At 56.5% G+C, this 14,349-nt stretch overlaps 2 protein-coding genes across 9 annotated transcripts in view; both read right to left on the bottom strand.

Annotated features, from left to right (window-relative positions):
- FMNL2 (formin like 2) overlaps window positions 1-13,083 on the bottom strand; it is a 263,443-nt gene extending 250,360 nt beyond the window's left edge. For all 8 annotated transcript variants that reach the window (XM_041739554.1, XM_041739553.1, XM_041739557.1 and 5 more), the window contains exon 1: window positions 12,846-13,083. In XM_041739554.1, coding sequence (XP_041595488.1) covers window positions 12,846-12,962 — 117 coding nt within the window. In that variant the 5' untranslated portion in view covers window positions 12,963-13,083. The remainder of the gene's footprint in view (window positions 1-12,845) is intronic.
- On the bottom strand, window positions 13,034-14,033 carry LOC121481879 (glycine-rich protein DOT1-like). Its single transcript, XM_041739479.1, has 2 exons — window positions 13,912-14,033; window positions 13,034-13,562 (listed from the first exon to the last, which is right to left on the bottom strand). Exons 1-2 carry the CDS (start codon window positions 14,031-14,033, stop codon window positions 13,034-13,036), a joined length of 651 nt encoding a protein of 216 aa, XP_041595413.1.
- Window positions 14,034-14,349: the final 316 nt, after the last annotated feature.

Below are 14,349 nucleotides of genomic sequence, written 5' to 3'. Positions count from 1 at the left end.
AAACGGAAAAGTGCAATGTCCTGTGTAAGAATCCATAAGGGGAAACCCCCCTACAACAGAGTAGGGGCCAGAGGGGAGCTCTCGGAGGCACGTGGATGCCAAGGACAGACCTCAACAGAGGAGCTGTCAACAGGACCAACTACAGTTGGTCTCCAGTCCACGTGGATGCCAAGGACAGACCTCAACAGAGGAGCTGTCAACAGGACCAACTACAGGACCAACAGGAAAAAAGCGCACACTGTGGGATCCCTGGATGGCTCAGCGGTTTGGCGCCTGCCTTTGGCCCAGAACACGAGCCCTGGAGTCCTGGGATCGAGTCTTGCATCGGGCTCCCGCATGGAGCCTGCTTCTCCCTCCTCCTGTGTCTCTGTCTCTCTCTCTCTCTCTATCATAAATAAATAAACAAATCTTAAAAAAAAAAAAAAAAAAAAAACACTCCGCCTCCTACAAGAAAGCCACTATCTCGGCAAGAGACCGTCGTCACCTCGAACTCCTGCCTTTCTCCAATAGGACTTACATTCAAAACAACCCTAACCCAATTTCCTCCTCCTCCATAAAATAACCTTCCTCTCCTCTGCTTGTTGGACTTGCCTATGGATTTGCTGTAGCCTGCACGTCCCAAACTATAATTCTCTGCTAACCCCATATAAACCCATTTTTGCTGGTAAAATGACTGGTTTTAAGCTTAACAACTGAAATATCAGACTTTTTTTTCTAAATAGCACAAAATATACAGGGGCCAGGAATCAGGACAAAAATACCAATTAGAGGGTGCGTACAATGGAAAGGAAACATTGGAAAGTTTTTTTTAGGGTTCGGTAAGTACCATGTTAGGGGGACGGTAGCCCAGGCCACCAACAATTCTATTCCGGGTGCACTTCCAGTTTTGTGATGCTTCGAGTAAAGCCCCACTGGAGTCCGTAACCCGGCCCCACAAGTCAGAACTCGAGTGAAGTGAAATAGGACAGGTGCCTAACCTAACCACGTTAGGAGACATGCTGACCTGACCGCCACAGCTCGACTGCGCTCAGCAGCATCATTTAAGATCCACAAACGGCCCAAACAGGGAGCACCTGAGCTTGTGTGACCGGCACGGCAGTCCAGGCTTAGGTCACCCCACCAGCAAGCTGCAAAACCCTCATTCACTCCGGGTCTCGTGCCCAAGACTGTATGCAGAGCCAGTCGGCAAAGTGCCCGTCCTGGTCCTGGGTACCTCTTCTACGCTCAGCTTCTGGGGGTGCGCAAGCTTCCCAGCAAAGAGCCGAGCAGGAGCGGAGCAGCCGGCGTGGCCCCCGAGGCCCGCAACCCAGAGGAGCAAGCCCCAGCGTCCTGCGGGCGGCCCGAGGGAGGAGCACCCGCCGCTGGATTCTGGGGAGCACACTCACGCACATGGAGTCCCTGAGCGCTCGGGAACAGAGTGGAGTCCGTGTGTCTGTACTTTCTGGGTGACGACTTTCAGCCACACTAGTTACCTTGTCCAGACTTTGCAGCTTTCCCAAAATGCTCTACGACTCCACCCTTAACACGGCACACAGCGCACGTGGCACGTGCAGACCTTGCCTTCCAAGCCCCACGACCGTCACCTCCAGGTGTGTCTCCTGCCCCAGGCAGTCGACTCCTCAAAGGTGCAGATGAGGAAGCTTTTTCCACCTTTGTGGCCCAGTGTCCTCGGTGCCTGGCTTGCAGCAGACACACCGTTTGGTGAATGAATGAATGAATGACTGGGATTCTTTGATTTCTGCATACTAAAGATACACAAGGGCAGCCCGGGTGCTCAGAGGTTTAGCGCCTGCCTCCAGCCCAGGGCATGATCCTGGAGACCCGGGATCAAGTCCCACGTCAGGCTCCCTGCATGGAGCCTGCTTCTCCCTCTCCCTGTGTCTCTGCCTCTCATGAATAAATAAAAATATTTTTTTAAATAAATAAATAAATAATAAATAAATAAATAAAAATACACAAGCCCTGACATCGAGCCTACTAACCCACAAGATACTAATGGTTGCTCCCGGCCAAGGCAGCCCAAGTCTGCGGGCCGTCGCCGAGTGCCGATGGCCTTTGAGCTGGAACAACACGGCCATTTAACGGGGGACATTAAAAAAAAAAAAACAACACAAAGGTTCAGAGAGTTGACTGAAAGAGCCTTCAGAAAGCCCTCAGAGGACAACTGTCACTAGAAAAAAGCCAATTTGATCACAAGCTTACTCGGCCTTTACTATTTTAACAGTGGACAGTGGGTTATTCATCCAGTTCTTATTTTATCTTTGATTTTTTTTTTAAGGATATATATAGTCACTGTTGGTTCTGGGTCGACAGCAACGGAATCCAGATGGCTGAAAAGATCTTGCACTAACCCTCACAGGGCTTTCAGTTTACTCCAAGCCATTACGTCTCTATTTATCATATTTATATTGTATCTGTAACTGGGACTCAAAGCAGCACGTTAGGAGCAGCTTTAAGGTCAGCAAGGTTGACTTCAGCCCCCGTGCCTTCCAGAAATGTGTGTTCTCGGGCCCTTAACCCCACTGAGTTCCCACACAAATGCCCCTCCTTCCAGGGATCCCACGCTGCGGCAGCGGTTAAGGAAACGCACAATCAGCACCGACCTCCTACGTGCACATCAAACCCACCCTTAAACCTCACCAGCCACCCCAAGACTCTCTTAAATTCACGCACATGCATCCGCTATTGTGGATTCGAAGGCTCCCCCAAGCGGAAGGGGGGGAGGATGGGGGGAGGGGGGATGGGGAAGGAAAGACACCGCCACCTCCTCCAGCCGCCACCTCCACCCGCCACCTCCACCGGAGGCTTCCCCCAGAAAAGCTCTAAGCCGACCAGAGGAGGCATTGCCTCACTCTCCGCCTCGTTGTCCCCAGGGCCCCTGAGGTCCGGGACAGCCACGTTCACGCCCCGTGTACCCCGCCCGTGTCTGGCCACCCAACCCCAGGCCCCGCTGTCCTCTCCCACTACTAGATCACCAACTACTCGACGGCGGGGACAGACGGCCTCATGCGCCCTGCACCCCATGACCCTGCTGGCGACCCTGCTGGCACGCGGCCAGCCCCGCCGACGCTCCTGGGCTCCGACTGAAGGACAGGCCCCGCCAAGCAGCGGACAAATGAGCAGAACTGAATGACGTAGAAGAAAAGGCGCAGCCCAGCCCCGCATGTGACCAAGCCGTGCGGCTCTGCCTCCTGTTCCGAGGAAACTTCCCGGACACTCGAGGTCTGGGACGGCAGCTGCCCCCGACACTGCAGCTCAGCAGGCCTGCCATCCCACTGACGCTGGATCGGGATGGATCACAGCCACGGTGCCCATGGGGGAATTCAGTCCTGAGGGCACGCAGACCCTGGAGAACAAAGCACATGCGGTGAGGGACACCTGACAGGTAATCCAGGGAGGTACACGGAGTAGGAGGGATCCGGCTGCTCCCGCCATGCAGCCCGGGTGCAGGCCGTGCCCCCATTGCTTGGCACCAGCCACCCGGCACACGGAGCCCCCGGAGCTCAGCGCTGCCCTCCGAGGCTACGGCCCGGCCCACTTACTGCAAGGTCCCTGGGGCTCTGGCCCCGAGATGGCCGGTCCCGGTCCCGGTCCCGGTCCCGGCCCTCGGCCCTCCCGGGGGACTCCGGGCCCCACAGCCTCACGCCCACCTGCCTCGATTACTCACGACTCTTGGAATCAGCAAAGGCGCTCAGGAAGTGCAAGCAGCCAGGCCCCCAAGCGCCCGGAGCAGGGGCACTGCTGCCCGACCCTTGCCCAACCCCGTGGAGAACATCGCAGGTGCGTCCCACTCAGGGAAGCTCCTGCTACGGGACCAAGTCAGGGACCGCGGGGTTGGTGACGGGAGAAGCGCCAACCTGGGGCCATCTGCCCGCCACGGCCTCCGTCAGGAGCCCACTCGCCCTCTGAGCACAGTATCCCCGGGCACCTTGCAGTGGCAAGTGACCCAGGGAGCCGGAACAACTAGGGGCCCATTACACGCCATCACTCCATGAACACCCCCGCTGTCCCCTCCGCAGTGTCAGCCCAGCAAGCCCCGGGGAGGCTTCCCCCTGGGCCGGGCGCTGAGGCCTCCAAGTCGTGCGCCTGCCCCAGGAGCCACGATGGCAGTGGGCAAATCGGACCCGCCCGGCAGGAGCACAACGAGCCATGCAAGGCTGCCACAAGCCTCGCATCCTCCCACGGCCGCGCCTCTATAGGCCGGAACTCCGTCCAGGGCCCGATGAGCCCAACAGAGAACCCCTACTGTTCCACAGTAGGAAGATCAAACTGGGTAGAGTGGCTTCCCACGGCCCCGGGCGACGTGGACCTGCAAGGACACGGAGGAGGTGGGGCTCCAGAACACCTCGGAGGCCCGGAATCCCAGGCAGAGAGGAGCCCGGGGAGCACCTGCCATGCTGGGGAGCACCTCGAGCCAAGGTGTGACAGTGGGGGGGGGGGGGCCTGGGGGCAGTGACCAAGCGAGGAGACAGGAGAGGAGAGGAGAGGGGTCTGGCCAGGCCGTGGACAGCCTCGAGGAGAGGGCTGGGAGGGTCGGAGGTTAGAGAGGACAATGGGGGGACCCCAACGACAAACACAGCAGAAGAGCCTCCCAAGTGGGACTGACGGTCTGGAATACCGTGACAGGGCTTTGAGGGGAAACTGAGGCACAGGGTGAAACCCACAATCTTATACCTGTTGTGTGGCTTTTAAAGATTTTATTTACTCACAAGACACAGAGAGAGGCAGAGACACAGGCAGAGGGAGAAGCAGGCTCCCCGCATGCGGGACTCGATCCCGGGACCCTGGGGTCACGCCCTGGGCTGACGGAAGACGCTCCTCCACTGAGCCACCCAGGCCCCCAATCTTATACCTTTTAATACTTCAAAAGCACCCAGAGGAAAGACGGCGAAGGCTGAGGCCAGAACGTGGGCCTGGGAGCAACGACGGCGGCCCGGCTGCGGAGGCAGCGGCGAGGAGCGCGGGCTGAGCTGCAGCGCCCTCCGCTAGGCCACAAGTCCACAGGCCGATCTCCCGGCGGGACGGACACCGGGCTATCACACGCAGGGTCCGAAGGAGCGGGGGTCTAGAGCCACAGGAGGACGCCGAGGCCTCTCAGGACGGGCGGGCCTCTCAGGGCCTCTGGGGCCGAGAAACCTCCCAAGGGAGGAGAGGAAAGCTCCGGCTGCAAGGGGAGGCTCCAGGCAGGCCCCGGGCCCCTGGGGCCATTCAGGAGGGGCTGCGGCTGGGCGGACCGCGGGCGGGGAGCACGGACACTCGAGGGGACCCCGGCCCGGGCAACAGCAGCTGTTCAGCCCGCGACGTGTGGGCCGAGCGCTTGGGGGGCCGCTTCCGTGCCTACCGGCCCCAACAAAAAGGCTCCCGAAAGCGGGATTCAGAGCCGGCAGCCTCCAGCTCCACCAGAGCAGCTTTCCAACTCCTCGATCAGCCACAAAGCCTCGGGGCGGCCCCCTCGTGGCCGCCCGACAGTCACAGCGGAGCACGGAAGCCCGGCCACCCGGCGTGAAAGCAGCTCAACGGGGACCCGGAAAGTCACAGACCCACCCGGACAGTCCCAAAATAAACGCTTTCTAGAAAGCCAGCGAGTACGAAACTCAAAACTCCTGGTGGGAAGGGGCTCAGAGAGGCAAGCGAGGGGTGCCACGAACCCAGCCGGCGGCCCCACGGTCCCCGGTCCCCATGGCCCCAGTAGCCGGCAACGGGATGACGCCCAGGCGGTAAGGCCCTGGCCCCCCCCCCCGCCCAGTCCAGGCTCCTAACATCCTGGTCCTGGGGCTTCTGGACCCAACTGGTCCCCAAGCTTCACCAGGCATCAGTCCTTGGGGACAGCGAGTCCGTCACTCAAGACAGCCGACGGTCACTAAGACGTGGTTTCCTCGAAGAGCCGCGAAGGCTGACCGCGCCGGGGACAGAAAGGGCCAGGGGCGCAGCCAGCCCACAGCTGTTCACCCGATCCATCCCCTTTGCACGCCCCCCCCCCCCCCCGCCTCCCCAAGAGGACATGGGGCGGCACAGACCTGAGCAATCGTGTGGGGCTCGTGGAGCCAATCTGTGTCCTATCACCTTCTCCTTAGGTATCATACTGCCTCCTTCTACACCACAAGGGATTTCCCAAAGGGTAGATGGAAAGACCTTCCATCTTTCTGCCACCGCGAAGCAGTTGTCCTCTTTGCCATCCCCCATCGAAATAAAAATAAAACTCCATTGTTACTTAGTATTCCCATCTAAATCCAAGCCTTCTCTCGCCCTGTTCCCAATGACTACAAAGTTTCATCTGGTCATAAACTCAACTACCTACGTTTCCTTGAAAGATTTATTTATACTTCTAGCTGGAAACGAGGCAATAATTGCTTCTATCCTCTCAATTCAAAGGACCACATGCACTGTCCTCAAATCCCATACCACGAACGCTGAAGATTATGAATAAGAGGAATGTCTATTTGCTCACGACTACTAAAGGAGTAACTAGACTCTTGCACGGAGAACAATCAGCTCATTCTTGACCTACCATCCTATTTATCTTTCTATTCTCAAAGCTAATTGCTTCTATAAGCACGCCAATTTGCCCTGATTATAGGATTCTTAATAAATGAATGTTGTTTACATTTCACAAGTGTATTTGAATTTCACTCCGGGAAGCCAAGCTCATCAAGTCTTTGTAAGTGGTAAAACCAGAGATCAAAGCAAAAGGCCTGCATTGAACCAACAAACAATTAGGCTTGAGAATAGAGGCCTAAGCAAAAAATACAATTGATTTATTGATTTTCCTACCCCAGAAGTACACCTCAGGGTCACTGCTCTCGCTGGGCTGTATGCAGAACTTGCTCTGCAGATCTCCACCCTGATTACTTGAGGATCGTTTCCTAGTTAATAAGTCTAACATTCAACAGGCTTTGATCCATTTCTTCCGTATTTCTCATCTTGGTGCTGTTGGTTGAATCAATCATCTTTAAGAGGTTTTTTTGTTTTACCAAACCCTTCCTCACTGTGCCTAATCTCCACACCATTTTTGGTTCCTTTTAAACAATTCCTTTACAAAAAATTAAAATTAAAAAAAATTAAAAATAAACAATTCCTTTCCTACTCTACCCATCTGACCGACCCAGGCAGGTATACTTCTCAAGGCTCCCGGGTGATGCGGCCTCATGCGAGGACGACAGTTTCGGCTTGTCAGTCCCATCATTATCCCGCCTTCGATAAAGTGTTCAGTCAAACTTCCATGGGGGGGGGGGGGGGGGGGGGGGGGGGGAACAAGGCGAATAAGTCAGGTTCATGAGCAAATCCTCAATGCAGGGCAGGCCCTTCAGGGACAGCCACACTTTAGTGCCCAACACCAGGCACAGAGCCAAAAACGCCCACAGCCCGACACCTTTCCCAAGCCAAGGAGCTCTAGTGTGAGCCAGGCAGGGGAACAAACCATCTATGCCCAGGACAGGCAGGAGGGATTGTCTCTGGCAACAGAGGGCAGGGTTTCAAGCCTGAAAGTCTCAGCTCCCGGCAGCGGGGAGAGGGGCTCAACCTGTCCTAACACAACAACGTGGATGAGGCGCCGCGAATCCAGTCACTCAGGTCGGTTACAGGAACACCAAAAACGCGGGAGAAGAACCTGGGGCAGGTCCTCCCAACTACAGAACGTGTGTTAAGGTGACCGCGCGTGAGCTCCGCCACCGGGAAAGGGATTTTTGTCTTGTGGGTTTTGTCAGTTTTTTTTAAGACGGTGAAAAGAACAAACACTCCTACTGTTGACAACAAGTGCCCTTCTGGCTCAAGGGGGACCCCCGCCTCCTGGGCCTTCGCTGCATCACAGCTCTCCTGCCGTCCGGCTCTCCAGCGGCAACCGCACACTCCTTGGTGGTGTACCGAGAGAGAGGCTTCTGGAAGAGGACAGAGTAAGTGGCAAGAGGAAGACCACCAGCAGTGAGAGCAGACCCATCTTAGAGGAGGAATGAGGGATGCGCCATCTGCAGTACTCGGTAGATCAGAGCTAACAGGTGCACGTGGCCTCCCTATGGAGACCAGTCCTTGTGGCCAGGAAAGGGAAGAGGGAAGAAACAGCCCCCATTTTATTTTATTTTAAAGATTTTATTTATTTATTCATGAGAGAGAGAGAGGAGGCTCCCAGATACCAGCACCCTCTTGCAGAGTCGCGATGATCATCTGGAATCAGGGCTTCTGCCGTCAGCCACTTTCGTGGCACCTCTTTACTTGCTTAAATAGAAGGAAGCCCACTGCGCCTTGCCCTTTTGCCCCAGGCCCCAAGCAACAGCTTTTATGAAGTCAAATAAATTTCGGGGGGGGGGGGGGGGGGGGAACCATGAGCCTACACTTATTTTTTTTTTTCTTGAGCCCAGGAGGAAGCTACAAGGGGAACCCTTCCCCAGATGCAAGGACTCTAGGTCTAGTACCTGCAGGTGGCCGGCTCGCCTCAAGGAGGGGACCATTCAAGCCAGTATTTCACCAGCCGTGTCTTGGTTTTGCAAATAACTTCTAATCGCCAACATTTTTCTTACAGCTTCTGTGCGCACAACTCGAACGGAGAGCTCACTGCTGGCCTGACACCTCGAAATGGTAAAAGATAATTTTCCTTAAGCTTATGTAACTTTCAGTCACTGACCCTGGAAGCTCTGCTCTCCGGACCGCAGCAGAATGCAGCTACGCACTTTCTGCACAAAGCTCTCCAAAATGCAAAGTCGGCTAATGGAACACAGTGTGGTATGTTCTGGAAATTTTACACTGTCAAGTGCTATGACCTAAAAAAAAAAAAAAATCTCTTTACTATCGTAACAGTTCTATCCAATTTTATTCCGATTTACAGAAGAAGAAAATCAAGGACCAGAGGAAAGAGCTTAACTTGCTCAACCTAGTGCAGCTGATATGATTCTAGCACCTAGGCCTCCTGCCTCCCAGGCCAGGGCTATTTGCTAAATGAGAGGCCAAAGGAAAAGTAATTCTTATCACCTAAGGATGTAAGGGTACAGGGTACGCATACCTTTTCTTCCCAAAAAGTCATCAGTTTGTGTTGCTGCCAGTCTCCGTCTGTAGCCAAACATTCATATTCAGATAATAACCTTTGGTCTACTTCTATGCTAAGATATCCAAATATATTGGCATTACGGGGGGTGGAATGCACCCCAATAAGAAGCATATATTCCTAGGTTTGGTGAAATAGAGCGGCTCAGGGATTAGTACCTAGGAGGAGACTGAAAGGGCTCTAAATCCCAACACCCCGCCACCCACCCTTCTCTACCTCCTTTCCCTAACAGGAGAAAGGACGTGAGACAAATCGGCATCTGACTATGACCTAACCACACTCTCACCCATCCATCTGCTCAGCAGACCTCATGGCAAAGGCTCTTCTTGGAAATGGTTAAAAGGGAACACCTTGCAGAGGGAAATAAATGTTGAAACTTGACTTTCCTTGTCCTTTCACAAGTAATTACATTTGGAGTACATGCATCGTACTGACAGACTGTCTCTTTTTTTCCTCTGATTTGGAAATCCTAAACTCCCGACCAGGTCTACCTGAGTAGAAAAACCTGAAGAGCACACTTTTAGACCAAATCACTAACGCCATGCCCAAAAAAACAGAACAGCACAGTGAAGATGCCAAAAGGTCTCACCTTGAATGTGAAACATCAAGCACTTCTAAGATATTTTTGCCAATTTTATAGTTTGAAACTAGCATTTATTAGATTAAGGCATTAAAAAAAAAAAACCACACAGTTTTACTGCTAGCTCCAGGCATATGTTTTTTTCCTTCCCAGTTCAAGGGCCTCGGGAAGTACAACACATAATGTGTGGGGTGTGGACAGAGATCCAAATCTGAGTTAAAAATCCTCCTAGATCGGCCATTCAACAACTGTATGACTTTGGCAACTTAGGTAATTTTACTTCCTACAATCATTGTGAGGATTAAATGAATATGTAAACATAAAGTATATACTCATCGTAGGTTCTCAGAAAACGTTCCCACTTCTTCCTAAAGCAGAATCACTACATTCAACCTCAGGGCAAGGAGGGGGGAAAAAACGGAAGAAATCGACTCAAATTAATCGCACACCAAAGAAGTTCCCAGTATCAAACATACGATAATACTGCCCTAAACCAACACATTCTAATCGGTCTTCTTCAGTCTGTTTGCAATTCAGCCTGATATCTGATAATACCAGCTCGTACAGAGGGCTCAAAATTACCCTTTCCTCTGACATTCAAACAAAGAATCCTCAGGACAGCTCCTTGACAAAGGCATTAGGGGGCTTACATTCTAGATGTAGACAATGACTTCAAGCCAAAAATCAGTGAATGGATGGAAAATCCTTCTAACATAGAAGCATTCTTGGACAGAGACCACCACTGATTCACCTGCCCCAAAATAAACTTCATAGCATCATCTCTGAAAATAAAGGACACAGGCTGTGTGTGTGTGTGTGTGTATTCCCAATATTTAGGCAACGTTTAACACAATGGAGAACCACATGGATGTTTAATTATAAATGTGTAGGACCCCAAACAGTAGACACGCCAATGTTACCTGTAAAATATGTGACATGTATACACCCTAAACGACTGAATTATAATCTGTGAAATACTTCCACCAAATAATGTAACAAAAACAATCACCCATGTGTGTGCAAAGGCATAGGCCCTTAGAGCTCAACCTGAAAGGTAGGTACAAGGATGCAAATAGTTAAATGTATACAAGGAGTCAGGAGTGTTCTCCCACAAATGTGTTCTCTAACTATTACAAGTTTAAGAAGACGGAGAGTCTCCTCAGGAAGATTAAGCTCCTAAGATTTGGAACCGATTTGAACTAGTCTTTAATTACAGAAGTTCAGCAATTCAAATGTATTTGAAAAAAATTTTTCCTCATAAAAAAAAAGTACTACTTTTTAGAGTTTACCCGTGCACTGATCTCAATTCTGCAATCTTTTACCCTCTCTTTTCCATTCGTATCAATTGATTTTTTTAGATTTATACCACTTAACCCATTTAGAGTGATGAACGGGTCGGGGAACAGTCACTGAGTAGGTCTGGTCTCAAGATTTCCCAGAAATAGATGGAGCTCTTTCATTTTAATTTTTACTTCCTCTTTCCCAACGCTTTAAATATTCTAGAGCTGGAGGGTGGAACTGTTTTCCATGCCCTAAATGTCTCATTAATTATGGATGTAAGCCATGCTGACAACGGGGTGCTTGTATGCTTTCCTGTACGGTATTACTATCTGGTTTTCCTCCTGAAACATCTCCATGATGTTCATCAGATACAGAAATAAAGCTAGCATCAGTAATGCCAACATGATCCCTGTTGCCCCGGGGTGAGGGATTTCTCCGCTTTAAAACTTATCACCTAAAGTTTGTCCTTGTAGCTTGATCTCTAGACTACCATGGTTTGGGTTGATCTCTTAATGCATTTGTGAAAAAAAGCAAAGTTGAGAGTATCACACATGGACAAGTGCCCTCACCCTGGACTTGTGTCCGCCCTATACAGGGCTCCTTTAGACTCTTGGAGGTCTCCAAAGAGCAGCTGGGGCCGACTGGGGACAGTCACAGTCCGCAGCACATCGACGTCCAAGGGCATTACTCACGAGAGTGCCCCAGAGCTGAGGCTTTCCCAAAAGCTTGGTCTCCATTCAACCAAGGTCAGCCTGATATTTTTGTGTGTGTGTTTGGTTTATTTTGAGAGACTCACAATGATATAAGCAATTAAGAGCCGCATCCCGTAACTGCGTGTGACACACTGTAGGGCCAAAGTAGCCACAACAACCACCCACTGCCCCAGAGGGCTTGTGATGTAGAATCACGAACGTGTGCACACTGGGTCGTGCCGGCGCGACTCCGCAGTGGCACAGACCCACCGTGTTAACGGGGACGCATTTTTCTACAGGTGAGGCCGCATCCCAGGTCCTCGCCCCGCGGGGTCCCTGGGAGCTCGAGGCCGCGGCCCAGTCCGGCAGGTCCTGGGCCCTCGCGTGCCCGGGCGCCGCCGGTTCGGGCGCACACACGCACACACACACACACACGCGTGCACACACACGTGCACACGCGCACACACACGCGCACACACGTGCACACGCGCACACACACGCGCGCACACGCGCACACACGTGCACACACACACGCGCACACACACGTACACACGCGCGCACACACGTGCACACGCGCACACACACGCGCACACACGCACACACACGCGTGCACACACACGCGTGCACACACACGCGCACGCACACACGCGCGCACCCCGCAGGGAGGCACACCGGGAGCCCGGAGCAGGAGGGAAGAACCGCGAGCTGGGAGGAAGGGCTCCGAGCGGAGGTGCTGGTGCCCAGGCCTGCGCTGCTGCGCCCCGTCCCGGCGGTCCCGGGGGTCCCGCGCGGCGGCGGCCCCTCCTGCCCCCCAGGCCCGGGCGGGGGACCCACAGGTGCGAGGGGCGGGGCGCGCGGTCCGGGTCCCCCCAGCACCCCGGGCGGCCCCCGAGCTCGCAGGTGTGCGGACCGCGGCGGGGGGGTGGGGGGGCGGGGGCGCCCGGGTCCCGGCGCCGCGAGAGCCCAGCACCCGGGGGCGGTTCGCGGCCTCCCCCCGGCCCGCCCCCCGCCCCGCCGGCCAGTTCCCCCGGCCGCTCCGCACGGGCGCGCGCTGTGCCGGGATTCGGGGGTTTTTCTGAACAAAAAGCCCGAGCGCCCCCCCCGCGCCCCGGGCACAGGCGCGGAGCCGCTGCTCCCGCCAGACAATGGGCCCCGCGCGGCCCGGCCGCACCCCGACCGCGGAGGGCTTCCCGGGGGGGCACGGGGGCGGGGGGACGCGGGGGGACGCGGGGGGGACACACGGGGACGCGGGCGCACTCACCAGCACGACGGCGAAGCGCTCCTCCAGCTCGCCCGGCTCGGGCATCGGCAGCTTGAGGGGCGCGCTGTGCGCCCGCGGGTCGCTCTGCGGCGAATCCATGCTCCCCGCGTTGCCCATGGCGCCGCCGCCCCCGCCCGCGCAGCTCCCGGCTCCGGCTCCGGCTCCGGCTCCGGCTCCGGCCCCGGCTCCTAGCAGCGCCCCGCGCCGAGCCGCCCGCCGGCCGCCCTCATGCCCTCGGCCGCCGCCTCGCCGCCCCGGCCGCCTCGCCCCGGGCGGGCTCCTCCGGGCGCCGGGCGCCCCCCGGCATGCTGCGCCGCCGCTCCCCGCCGCTCCCCGCCGCCGCCGCTCGCCGCCGCTCCCCGCCGCCCACACCCGGGCCCACGGCCGGCGGGCGCCACGCTCCTCCCGCAGCCCCGCGAGCAGACAAATGCGGCCCGGCGCTCGCGACACAATGCGCCCTCGCCGGCCCCGCCCCGCCCGCCGGCCACGCCCACCGCCCGGCCACGCCCACCGCTGGGCCCCGCCCCGGCCACGCCCACGGTCCGGGCCCGGTCACGCCCCGCCCCGCCCCCCGGCCCCGCCGACTGCCGGGACGCGTAGTTTCCGTCCGTCCGGGGTCCGCCGAGGAACCGCGCCCGGCCCGCAAGCCGCCCCGGCTGGAGGCTCCCCGAGTGGAGGCCCCCCGAGTGGAGGCTCCCGGGCTGGAGGCCGCCCCAGCTGGAGGCTCCCGGAGTGGAGGCCCCCCGAGTGGAGGCTCCTCCGCTGCAGGCTCACCCGGCTGGAGGCCCCCCGAGTGGAGGCTCCTCCGCCGCAGGCTCACCCGGCTGGAGGCCCCCCGAGTGGAGGCTCCTCCGCCGCAGGCTCACCCGGCTGGAGGCCCCCCGAGTGGAGGCTCCTCCGCCGCAGGCTCACCCGGCTGGAGGCCCCCCGAGTGGAGGCTGCCCCGGCTGGAGGCCGCCCCAGCTGGAGGCTCCCAGAGTGGAGGCCCCCCGAGTGGAGGCTCCTCCGCTGCAGGCTCACCCGGCTGGAGGCCCCCCGAGTGGAGGCTCCTCCGCTGCAGGCTCACCCGGCTGGAGGCCCCCCGAGTGGAGGCTGCCCCGGCTGGAGGCCGCCCCAGCTGGAGGCTCCCGGAGTGGAGGCCCCCCCAGTGGAGGCCCCCCGGCTGGAGGCCCCCAGGGTCCGAGCCATGCCCTCGGGTTGGTGGGGCACCTGTCGGCCGCGAGCCCTCCCCGGGCCTTGAACGCAGGCTTGGTCCTGCTCAGACGGGCGATGCCCCAGCTCCCGGCCTAGGAATGGGTCCGCGGGTGCTTGCTGCATGGTTCTTCTTTATGTAACGTATTCTTTTCTGTGATTAAAGTGTTTTATAAACAAACAAATACTTTCATGGATTTTCTCCAACTGCCCGCCCCGGGCCCCAGCAGCCGTGTCCGCAGCACTCCAGCCTGGCAAGGAGAAGATCCCCACCCAAAACCGTAGTTCACGTGAAACAGAAGGGGGGACAGGG

Source organism: Vulpes lagopus, chromosome 24, assembly GCF_018345385.1.
Source record: "Vulpes lagopus strain Blue_001 chromosome 24, ASM1834538v1, whole genome shotgun sequence".
NCBI classification, from domain to species: Eukaryota; Metazoa; Chordata; class Mammalia; order Carnivora; family Canidae; genus Vulpes; species Vulpes lagopus.
The sequence above is the reverse complement of the archived record's forward strand: the minus strand, read 5'-3'. Positions and strand labels throughout refer to the sequence as shown.

Bases quoted from the DNA above. Each gene is read 5' to 3' on its own strand.
- LOC121481879 (XM_041739479.1), bottom strand. From the start codon at position 14,033: ATGGCTCGGACCCTGGGGGCCTCCAGCCGGGGGGCCTCCACTGGGGGG. The intron at 13,563-13,911 runs GTGAGCCTGCAG...GGGAGCCTCCAG, and splicing joins CTCGGGGGGCCTCCAGCCGG to CTGGGGCGGCCTCCAGCCCG.